General features: G+C 42.6%; 1 protein-coding gene across 1 annotated transcript in view; it reads left to right on the plus strand.

The window, feature by feature from the left end:
* Window positions 1–11,212, plus strand: part of hipk3a (homeodomain interacting protein kinase 3a) — a 35,812-nt gene extending 24,600 nt beyond the window's left edge. The window contains exons 10-18 of the mRNA XM_086208550.1: window positions 163–286; window positions 524–618; window positions 1,406–1,560; window positions 1,841–2,002; window positions 2,115–2,468; window positions 2,595–2,756; window positions 2,886–3,154; window positions 6,564–6,718; window positions 7,766–11,212. Of these exons, the coding sequence (XP_086064676.1) occupies window positions 163–286; window positions 524–618; window positions 1,406–1,560; window positions 1,841–2,002; window positions 2,115–2,468; window positions 2,595–2,756; window positions 2,886–3,154; window positions 6,564–6,718; window positions 7,766–8,335 (2,046 nt within the window). The 3' untranslated portion in view covers window positions 8,336–11,212. The remainder of the gene's footprint in view (window positions 1–162; window positions 287–523; window positions 619–1,405; window positions 1,561–1,840; window positions 2,003–2,114; window positions 2,469–2,594; window positions 2,757–2,885; window positions 3,155–6,563; window positions 6,719–7,765) is intronic.
* The last annotated feature ends 1,264 nt before the right edge of the window (window positions 11,213–12,476 follow it).

Here is a 12,476-nt window from a genome sequence, read left to right on the forward strand (position 1 = left end):
TCTTTTTTGTCCCTCTCTTGTATTATTCATTGAATTTTCTCTCTGTTTTTTACATAAAAAATTCTCTCTATCCTTTTTATTGTGTTTTGTCTCATCTCTTCTACCTTCACCATACTCATTATTCTCGACTACACTTGACTCCTTGTACCCTCCCTGATGCAGGCCATAACCCAGTCAGCTCCCTCAGTGTTGCATCCTGGGATAGCTCTGACAACTGGAAATGGTCAGTTTGGGTGCAGTGATTCCTTCCCGCCTGCTCTTCTTCTTTGTCCTCCTGCCATGCAAGGTGTGTAGATGGAGCATTTACTATTATTAAACTGCACGTTTTTAAACAAAGCAACTGTATTACACAAGCAAAATAATTGAAATGTTTTAGTGTGATGGCATGGATTTGTAAAACTTTCTAAGCTGCTTTAAAGCAGTGAATCAGGTGATGTCATGTTGTCATCAAATATGTGATTAATTTAGCCAGTCTTAGCCAGCAATTTGACCAGCAGATGTTTTGTCTTTTGCTGTCTTCAAGGTAATCTTAACCAAGCAGCTGGATATTCTGTTCCCATGGTAACTCAGGCCCCTCCCATACAACCACTCCCGGTGAGGCCTGGTGTAATAGCGCAGGTAAGACACAGACCAAACTCACTGTTTTCTATTATTTTCATCTCAGTTCTCAAGGTCTACTCACACTGGGCGATCCGTACCGACCCCAAGCATGCTTGTCCCCAAAAGTCCAGTTAGTTTGACTTGGATGATCCCTCCACACTCTTCACTGTGGTTCAATTGAAAGATGTGTACAGTTACATATGCACATGACATTACAGGCAGGTTAGCAAACCAAAAGCAGAAGATCCTGTGGGACACCACTGTTAACAGACTAATTAAACCAAAAGTCAATCCTATAGTTTTGGATTCCAATTCAGGAATTTTCTCTAGTTCATAAAATGTTAGGGATGTCTGAGAAACCTGTGGAGCACTGAGTAATGGAAGTCTTATCACCATTTGATACAGTGTGCACAGCACTGTGATAATGTAAGCATGCTCAGACCTGGTCAAGTCTGGAGAAACATGATTGAAGGCCAGCAAGGGAGTGGGGAGGAGAAGCAGTTGTGCTTTAGCAAGGTACAAATCAACCATGGCAAGTGTGAGTGGACACAAAGAGAATACTATTAGATGAAGTGGAAGAAACCCATTGGAAGCAGCATTTATAATAAGAGAGCCTTGGTTGTAAATGTACACTTTATTCACTCAGGGAGTTCCATGGTTCACACCCTTGTGGACATTGTGGATTTGTTTTGTTTTTTTAGAATGATCCTGAATTTTTAATGTGAATGTTTGGATTGTGTGGGGGGAGTGAACAGAGATCACACTGGATGATCAAAACTTGGATATTCCTTTACTGTCTCCACAGCAGGCCTGGTCTAGCCGGGGGCAGCAGCTTCTTGTCCCTGCAGCCTGGCAGCAGATGACTACAGTGGGACCTCCTCCCTCTCACCCCCCTCCCCCACCCCCCTCCTCCCTAACCAACGACACCACAGCCAGCTCTCAAAGGATCAACGACTGGGGGTGAGTCACCCGAATGTAAAGTTGGGGAAATTCCCAGACTTCCAAGAATTTTTAGAACATTCCATGTGTGTACATGCACCAAAACAAGTTGGCAGAGCTAGATTCCTTCAGTCCATCTAAGCTTGTCCTGTTTTCTGTCAGGTTTTGTAAATGTGCTTGACATTCACTCAGCGCTTGGCAGCTGTTCATCATATGTAATATATTAAAACTAATATTTTGAAATGTCAGCAATATGTTTTTGCACCGATTTTCCACTTCTTTCTCTTTACTCCTGATTCAGGAAAGTGCGCCCCCACAGCAGCCACTACACTACAGTGATGCAACAGCCTCTCCTGACCAATCAGATGCCAGCTGTCTCTGCCCATCAGCCAATCAACATTGGCATAGCTCATGTTGTGTGGCCCCAGCCAGCCAAGAAAAGGAACAGACACCATCACAATAGGTGAGATTCATCACAGTCATGCAATTGAAAGTTAGCAGCTGTGCTGCCTTTTTTTTTAATATTTTTTTTGTCTAACGAATAAATGGTCTTTTGCCATCTGTTTTATTTAAAGGAACTTGTCCCTCCTGAACAACATCCATGCATCACAGCATCGGACACCCAAAATGGCCAGTGTTGTAGGTCAGGCATTGGCAGGAAGGGAGCAACCTCAGAGGGAGGTGCCTCTAGTGGAAACCAGGCAGCCCGAAGTTCAGAACACAGATGAGGAGGAAGAAGATGCAGAAGAAGAAGTCATCTGCTTCAAAGAGGCTGTGCCAAATAGTGACAGACAGTTACAGAGAGATGTTGCAGTTCTAATGGGTGACACACCAAGCCCTGCGCCCAGTGTGATCAGCATCCGCAGTGAACTGACAGATGGAGATGACGAAGGGGAGGATGGTGACGCTCCCAGGTGCCGTCTCAGCAAGTGAGGAACATGAGAAATAATGGAAATGAGATGTTTCAATTCTGGGGAATAAGAAGGGGTATCTCACTAAAGGGTCTAACGGGATTAACCCTCAGAAAAGCCTAACCTTCGTTTTTCTGTGCTCAGGTGTAAAGAGCAGTGTGTGTGTGAGGCGTGCAGAAACACCAGCGTGACAATGGAGAGAGTGTGTTCCCTGAGCAGCCCTGACAGCAGCCTCAGCACCAGTTCCTTCGCGTCCAACTCTCTTCAGTCCAGCCCATCTGCCTCACCTTGCAAGAGACCTAATAGGTAGCTGTGTGTGAATGTTTGCATGTTCAAATAAGCAAGTAAATAAAAAAAACCCCAAAAAAACTACAACACACATTTATGCACGTGGAAATTTCCAACCAATTTCACGCTTTATCTCTTTGTGACCAGCATGTCTGAAGACGACGGCCACGAGAGCGGATGCGACACAGTAGAGGGTTCCCCCACGTCTGACACATCAACGTCCCCGCGGGGCAACAATCCTTACCTCGACAACAGTAACCACAACAACCGCCCACTCTTGGCTGCCATGGTAGCACCACTGCCTTCCCCTGCAGTGCAGGGCAGGAGTCCTCGTGGTGTCAGGACAATGGTGGTTCCACCAATGAGAGTGCAGAATAAAAACACTCAAGGAATAGAGGAGCGTTTTCAAAGAACAGGTCAGTCGTGGTTGTTAAGAATAACAGGAATTAGGTATGTGTTTGTGCACTGTATTGTCTTGTGTACTGTACGTACCTTGTATTCACAATTGTCACAACCAAATTATACGAAACAACAAATTATTATTTGTGTTGATTTATGTGAATTAATACATTCATACAATTACTAACATGCTGAGAAAAGCCTATTAAATAGGCTAAGCAGGGCAAAGTCTTATGAATAAAAGACACCAAGTCAGTTGAAACTAACCCAGTTGCTTTATGTAAACTAAAGAAGTGTTACATTTTTGTTTTTTACTGGTGCGTCACTTTTGATAGCGCACAGGCAGTCACCACACTGGAAAGACGTGAACAGTGTCAAAGCAGCAGAGTGTAACATTTTGGTGCTTCTGTACAATCTTGGGTGGTTTTGGTGAAAGCAGTATGTAGGAACATGTTGGCTGAACAAACTAACTGTGCTGGTACATTGACTTCTACAGGGCTGACATGTTTACGTTTGGAAGCCTGTCATGTGCCGGCACAGGCACAATGAGCAAGATGGGAGGGGGCCTACAGTGCATTATTTCTGTCAGCTGCATACACCTGAGTATTAACAGAAGGCCATCGTTTTGGTGATTGGTGATTAATACTGAGCTGCTGATCATGACCGATGTTGATGTTTATTAAGGATCCCCATTTGTCTCCACCCTAGTGGATGCTATTCTTCCTGGGGTCCAAACAAAAAAAACATCATAATACAAATCATAAAATGCAGAACAGCATGATCAGTGTTAAAGGGGGGAAAAAAAAGAAAAAACACACTTACAGAATGAAATTGACATTAACTTTAAAATTAAAAGATCGGTTCAGTTAGAACATCCCTAAATATGACTTAGGAGGACAGTGGCATGTCTAGGATTTTAGAAGGTGTAATTAATGTCGTAATGTAATGTAACATGAGTCAGAGCAGGCGTGTCTGTAACCTGAGAAGGTGGACATGTTGAGAACTGCAGAGTGAAGCATTATTGCCCACTGACTTGGCGAACTGTTGCAAACTCTTGTATACTTGACATTTTGCTTCATTGTTCTACTATATTTTTGCTCTGGAGGTAGAGCAGTAGTCCCATCTTTAGGTTCCTATTGAGGCCTGGCCAGTATATTGGCCTGTCACAGATGTATCGTATCAAAGTATATGTTTTCTGATATGAGCAGATAAAACTTTTTTTTTTTTTTTTTTTACAGCACATAAAATTCAGAAAGCAAAGCCTATGGTGATTTAAAAATGGTGTAACATAGTGTGTCCAGCAGAGAGCGCTCCAGCTCCTTTGCCTTATTTACTTTTTGATTTTATTTTAGTCTTAATTTAAATAGTAAGGTAGGACGATGATAATATTATTATAACAAAATATTTGTTTAATAAATTAACCCTCTACCTTTAGGTAGTCATATCAGTAAATAATTGTTACACACTCATAGAGGTCTATTTTCAGTCCGGTACAAAGATTCAACATTGGTTACACACACCAGGAGTTTGTTAATTGTTTGCTTTACAATCATTACAGAGCTCAAAAAATCCCATATTGGTGGGGTTGTAGTTCGGTTGTAGAATGGACTATTAGTATCAAACATCTTGAACAATACTCAGCCGTAATTGTGTCTGGTTTGGAGTAACTGTAAAGTTTTACATCACATGTTAAAATATGGTTTTGTCCTGCTAATAGCATATTGACCACCCAGGATGGTGTCATGCCATTAATTTTGCCTTCATCTTGCCACTTGTCATCTGCTTTGCCACTTGTGCTTCGGTGGTGTCTGGTCTGCAGGTCTGGAGGAAGCGGTGGGGGCTTATCGTCCCCTAGCGGCCCATAGAGGCCTCCACAGGTGATGAATGGACAGCAGCAGAGAATTGGCCGCCATGTACAGATGCATCTTAAGTGTCTTTTCTAGCTTTCCCTCCACCAGAGGAGCACTTTTTCCAAAGTATCCAGGGAAATTGTAGTGTGCCCCACTTATAACATGTGAATAGTTGGATGTTAATAGTTTCTATTAAGTAGATGGCCATAAATGTGCATTATTTCTTCATGTAACGTTACCTGTCATGAATCAGACTCCCTCATTTCAATCATGTGGCTGCTGTGTTCAAAGATGGAAGGTCTCCCTTGAAGCCACTGCTGTTGATGTTGCTTTCCTCTCATTTAACTGTAGCACAGCAAGTATCCTCTGAGTGGAGGGAAACATGGATGCATTTTATTTGGTAGTCAGTCAGAAGCTGTTTCTTCTGCTGGTTCTTTCTATGCAGCAAAAGTTGCCCAAAGACACTGGGGGTGTTATCAGTTTCTCTTTTCACTTCCCCACAGATTATTTTTATTCATAGGGGAATGAAATTAAAACTGATAGAAATCTGTCTAAGGATCAACTTTACTGCGTCAGTGTTTTTCCAACAATCTATGTGGCTAAATCTTTCCCCAACTTAATGGATTGTATTTTCTATTTCATGTCTGTGTTTTATGGGAAATGTTTTCAACGTGAATGAGACGTTTGAGTTACACTGTGGCCATAAGAGGCAGAGGTCCCATTTTGTTACCTCAGACATTTCAGCAGGTCATTTTCTTGTGTTCAATCATCTCACATTACTGCTATAAACAACACTCATCCATGCCTGTAATCCGGAAGGAGTGGCATCCTGCATCCAGCATTGAGCTTAGACACCAGTTGATGATTACTTTGCAACTCAAGGAAAACAGGCCAACACCTAAACATGAAAAACACCATTGTTGCCTTGGCTTTTCTAGCATATTGATGCATTTGGGACCTTTTGGTAAGGTAAGAATAGGAGCTCTATTAACACTGCTTTTCCTGTCGTGCCTTACCAGTGAAAAAAGTTTTTTTTCCTTTTTCTTTCAATTGCAGACAGCATGTATCCTATTAAGCTACTTGCTTGGTACATTGATCTTAAGATGATTTAGGTCTGTCAACACACGTAGTTTTGCACATCCCTTGTGAAAATATTCACTTTAGTTGTTGTTTTACCGCAGCACTCAGGAGCAGTTTAAAATCCTGCAGTGCAACTGTCAGTGGTCCAAGGGCTCTAGATCAGTTGATTTAGTAGTACACAAAATTGTGTGCTGATTCATGTGCAAGATAAGTTTCTCATCACTAGACATCAGTAATTATGAACTATCAAATCCATAGAGTACCTAATTAATCATATAGGAGCCAGCGGGCAACACCTTCATTTGAAACCAAAGTTTGCATCTTCAGAGTCGTTGGCATGCTTGTTTGAAGTTTTGTGACTTGTACTTTTTTTCTCTTTAGTCTTGCAGGTCATGCAGACTAAACCTGACGCTGTTTTTGCAGTGTCCACATATGTATGTATAATACGTCTGTATAATGTCCTCACCTGGCCTGTACGGTCTTCTCTCTTTCCCAGTGTCAGACTCTTGGTCCCGGTCCAAAGGGCGCTGCAGCATCGCAGGACAACAGGGCACTCCCTCCACTGTCCCCCTCCTCCCATCCACACCCCTTGTGTCTTGGCAACAAAAAGTGACGGGGCAGCAGCAGCAGCACCCTCTGGCTTTTGGACAGGTCTAGTTATTTTCCTTTCTCCCAGAATATGTGATGGATGATGGCAGTCAAATCTGTAAGAGTATCAGTGGGATAACTTGTGCTTTGCAGGAGGATGTGTCTTGATAAACTATATTGAACTCGCAGCAATATTAGAGAGAACCCCAAAAAATATACAGAGCATCTCACAACACACAGTGTTTGATGTCATGAACCTATCTACTCTGTTGGTTAGTTTTCAAACACTGACTTACATGGGAAAGGGGAACTTCCTTGAATTACTCTACTAAGTAAGCGGAGCTCTGCTTGACTTTTTCTCAGACAAGTTAACATTGTTAAAATCTTAATAAACTCATCATGCGGTGGTCAAAGGACAGTCCCTGAAGATGAACACGGGCATATTATTAGCTGTAGGTCAATCATATCCCATACATTTAACTATGGGTACCAATTGATTTTTGAACAATACTCAGCCTTTGTGATAAGTATAGGATTTGCTCAGGTTCCTTTCACAAGCTCCAGTCCTTTTTTTGTAGCCATTGTAGCAGGTAGAGGCCTCTGGTTTCCTGAGTTGTATGATCCACAAATACCTGCATGTGGACAATACTGAGGTTTAGTTGGCATCTTTTGGGTAAATATTGATTTACCTCCAATCCATAAGTTTGTTCATCAAACCAAGCAGCTTGTCGTGAATTTTGGTTTAATATATTCAACTTTTTGATTTTAGAAGAGAGCTCATGTTCCCTGTTACTATTACCAGTACTGACCAACGAAAAGCAGCTAGCATATGAAGGCGGGGTTGATGTTACCAGAATCAATCGTTTTTTTAGGATGCATTATGACGTCATCCATCAGGTCAGCAGGTCTGTTGGAGTTGTAGCTCCTGTGGGGTTCTGTTTTGGTTTCAACATCTTGAGTGTGGGACTTAACATCTGCTGGTAGAACTGGCAGCTCCGCACTGAGAAATGTTAGTTGTCCAACTCTTATTCAGCTTCATTCCTTCAAGAGACGTGTGTGTGTGTGTGTGTGTGTGTGTGGGTGTGGGGGGTCCTGTCTTTTTTTTTCCAGGTGCAGCCATATTTGTCAAACCACACCAACAAAGAGTGGAACGGCAACTATGGGCCTCTGCGGCCGCACGCCTACATCCCCCCTACTGTTCACACACACACCTTCACACACCTGCAGCACAGCAGCCCTACGCACACTTCGGCCGGCCCGCACACACACACCCAGGGCCTGCCCACTCACACCCTGCTGTCTTACCCTCCCAGTGGCCCCCTCACCACTGCCCCCCACCCCATCCTGCCCTCTCGCCCTCCTCCTCCCCCTCTCCTCCAGCACAGCTACAGTTTATCCCACCCCCAAGGAGGAGCTATAGTTCACCAGGTGACCGTGGGTATCAGTGCCCACCCCCACCACCCTGGACATCCTGCTCCCCACCCACACAGGCTTCTTCCCTCCCCTCCCATCCACCCGCATCACCAGCCTGGTTTTGCCCACCACCCCCACCAGTTCAAGCCTCCTTTCCCTCCTCCGCCGCCCCCTCCTCACCCCTTCATGGCCTCGCCCGCCGCATACACAGGGTTCCCTCTGAGCCCCACCAAGCTGGGCCACCACCCCCAGTTCTCGTATATCTGAGGAGCCGGACGACGCCGCAGCAGTACCTTTTGGGGAGGAGGGCCAATGGGAGAAGTACTGGGGCTGCAACCTGGGCGGGAAGAGCAAGCAGTAGAGCGCCACACAAACACTTGTGATGATGGTGATGAAGACGAGGAAGAAGCAAATATCTATCATGAGGAGGATGAATTAAAATGTTTAATGGGGGTTTGGGGAAGAATTAAAAAGTCATGGTTCAGAAGATGATGTTTTATGTTCGGAGGACGACAAAATTCACAGCCTTTGTAATCGGAAGGTTCAAAAGTTAATGATTGGGTTTGATTGTCAGAGCGACTTTAGCTCTGAGAGACTCCTGCAAAATCATGCCAGCCGACAGTCGAAACGATGACCGACTCAAATGGCGAAGCTTTAGAAGAGAGCGTCACGCGCGTGAATGAATTCGCGAAAGTTGACGACGAGGATATAAAAAGATACAAATGTGTCCTTTGCACATTACCTCCTGTCATCTGTTGTTTGAGTAAGGTTCTGAGACGCTGAAAATCATTTATTGTCGTTTGCTGTCACGCTGCTCAGCCTCCCTTTATCTTTGTTGCCTTGTAGCATGTGCTAGCCAGTCAGAGCTGTTGAAGCCATCCCAGTCTGTATTAACCAGGATTGATTGCTCCTGTCTTTTTTCTTTTTTTTTTTTTTTAAAGAAAAAAATATTTTTCCAGGCAGACTCTGCTGCTGCCATCTCCTAGTGCCTTAAAACCGGAGTCTATGACACCACTTCAGGAGTTTATAGATTGTACATTTAAATGGGCTTGCAGCACTTAACCTCCAGACTCTGAATATGTTGGGCTCAGTGGATAAAGACGAGGATTCGGTTTGTGTTGAAATTGGCAGATGTTCTACTTCAGTTCGCTTTCTAACTGAGAGTATGGATTTACTTTATATAGAGGCTGCACATTTAGGGCTTTGACTGAATGAGCTTTTTATGTATATAAAGAGTGATTTGATATTTTGATAATCAATTTCTATTCACTATAGTACTTAATTCATAACAGTATTGTCACTGTTTACTGTAACTGCAATACAATCTAGATAGCTCTGGGTTGCTGTGTTTTTATTTTTATTTTGCTAGACTTGCATTTAATGTTTTAGACTTTGGGAGTGGCATAGACTTAAAAAGAGATTTATGTTTTTATCTTTCAGTGCTTCTCAGTGTTTGAAATAACCTATTAACCTACAGTATCATTGCTGGGCTATTGAGTGTTAAAGGTATATCAGTAATTGTTTCAAAATATCCGTGTGAGACAAACCTTTTTGTCCGTGTATTGAAGCCTGTCGTCAGTTTTGATACATTCCTTCAGGGTGGATGCATAGCCTTGATCCTCTGTCTCTTTTTGGTTTTTGTGTGTGTGTGTGTGTGTGTTTTTTTAATTTTATTTTCGTGTGGAGTTGGAGCTGCATCGTCTTTACCTGTCGTCATATCAGCTGGTCTTTTACTCCAATCAGCACCAAAGACATTGTTCATCAATCATTTCTGAGGCGTGGTTGATCCGACTTCTCCCTGCACCTCCAGCATACTGTTGCAGTTAGTCAGCATCGGAGTATATTGTGAAATCTCTATTTTAAAAATGAGGTTGAGGTTTTATTTTTCTGAGCTATGTTTGGCAAATCGTATTTGGAATGTATAGATAATAAGCTGCTATGTACTGATTATCTGCCACTTCGTAGCTGTGAATTTTAGAGGATTAATCTCATTCTAGCCTGCAATTCTCTCTTTGTATTGTAGTTCTGGCGACTAGATACAATAGAAGTGGGTTTTATTTTGATCATAGAGTATATTGAATGCTATTCCTATATGCTAGTGCCTCTGTATATTGGCTTTGTTGTTTTTGAAGTGATTGTAAACTGCTGTAATGGAAGTTATGAGTTTTCCCTTAATTCTGTTGCTTTTTGGTGTGTGTGTGTGTGTGTGTGCGTGCGTGCGTGTGTGTGCGCGCGTGTGCATCTTTAGTATCAGTATTTCATCTTGAAACATAGGCTGAGTTCACTCTTGGATTCTGTAATCAGTGTGTTGTTGGCATATTATTGTTCTCCCTAGTTTGTATCCTGGCGATTTAGCTTGTGTCCGTTACTGGGCTGCAGTTGCAACTCTTCGTAATGTACAAAAATTTAGTGCCTTTCTTCAAACAAGTGGCTGACAGACGATGTTGATATCAAATCAGACACAAATGTCAAGACTAGTTCTCACGATGATCACTTGTCAAAACCCCAAAGTGGTTTGTTTGTTATATTAAGAAGAGATTTGAAAATCTTTTTTTAAAATTTTTATTTTAAACTACAGAATCCTAAGAACGTACACGTCAGGGAAAGTTTTCTTGCGCTCACCAAGAACACCGAGCAGTTCTCAAAAACATAGGGCCTGAATAGACGCAAATGCAAAGCTTTACTGTCACACCGTGAATGTATTTGTGGAAGTCAAAACATCTGTTTTTGGTTTGCTGATGAGTTATTAGTTGGATTTCTGATGGTTAAACTGTTTTTGTTTTGTTTTTCTCAGTTGTGATGGGTGTGTTGATAGTTCTTGTATGCAGCTATTACCATAGGCAGATATCATGTGTTCCAGTCAGGGGTTCTTTCAAAAATGCTTTATCCATCAATCATAATCTAGGTTGACCCAATCCTTGTAATTTATTAAAATGGTTTTGCTACGTTGCTTGAGTAATGGGTGTATTTTGTGTACTCGTCTAATATGCTACTGTGTTAATGATCCTTCAATGAGAGGTTGCACTGTTCAGTGAGGTGTGCAGCCAAGATTTAGAGCTGTGTGTGTGTGTGTGTGTGTGTGTGTGTGTGTGTGTGTGTGTGTGTGTGTGTGTGTGTGTGTGTGTGTGTGTGTGTGTGTGTGTCGCGGCACAGTAACCTGTACATCACTTAGAGGTAAATGTTCTGTTGGGTTTTATCCATGTGCTGCACAGCCGCTTCTTTTGATCCGCCATATTTCTCATTAGTCTGTCAGCTCAGCACCTGTGATGAGATGAAAGCGTTTCTCATTTCTCACTTCGGTGATGTCCCACTCAATAAACCCCCCACCCCCACCAAACCCCGACCATTGCAACCACTTTAGGTTGATTACTTGGAAAAGATAATCCAGTCTCCTTGCAGCCACGTAGTGTCGTCAGTCACCCGAGGGTCAGACAGTCCCAGATCTAAAGCTCGCCAGGCCCGTGGAGCCACGCAGCCTTAAATAACCACACAGGCCTGAGGACTGTTCAACTAACACTTCCCAACCAAAACGGGGGGGATTGAGCTGTCGCTGGCCTGCACTTAACAAAACTACCACCCTCTCCCCGAAATGGATGTGAACATCTCATTGAGGTACTGGGCTGACAAAAATTAACAGTAGAACTCCAGCTATCTAATCATTTCACGTTTATTGTATTAAGACACAAATATGTAGACACGATTGGTAAATTGAAACTGTTACTGTTCTCCGTATGTTTAGAGTTGTGTGGCTTTATGATTTTATGTTTTGTTTTTTTCTTCTTAAATGCTACACTAGTTTTACATGTAGCAACTGCACTGTGCAATATACAACAATATGAGGACTGGGATAATTCTGTTTGTTTGGCTGTAATAATGTGTGTCTTAGCAGTTTGCGGTCGCCCCCCCCCCCCCCCCTCTAGTTCTCAGTGAGTTTCAGTGTGACCAAGCCTTGTGTACTTGGCACAAAAAGCGGGTTCCTTCTTGGTGACTCTTTATTGGTGAGTGTCAAATTATGAATTGATGGTGTACTATGTCAAGATTCACTTTGAATTAAAAAAAAAAAATCTTTTGCTTCATCAGTGTATGTCCTCTTTGTTCATAATAGAATCATTTCCATTTTATTATGTTTATATTTATAGCAGGAAGTTCCTTTACTTCACCAAGGTAGGCCGGCCATTTTGCTTGGCTGACAACCACAGTCAGTCACAGCTAAAGCGGTTTAAGCTCAAACAATTTACATTAGAAAATATCCCCAAAGCACAAGGAGTGTGAGACTAATTAGTTCAACAGGTTACACCTGTGTTCACCTTGCCAAGGTCTCATGATGGCGTCTACCGAGGTGACATTAGGTTTCTACAAGCCCAAAAACGACTTTACCATTATCAACCATTGATATTTTCCGAGCAAA

This window comes from Aulostomus chinensis, chromosome 7, assembly GCF_037954235.1.
Source record: "Aulostomus chinensis isolate RoL2024-O1b breed Wild chromosome 7, RoL_Achi_v1.0, whole genome shotgun sequence".
NCBI lineage: Eukaryota > Metazoa > Chordata > Actinopteri > Syngnathiformes > Aulostomidae > Aulostomus > Aulostomus chinensis.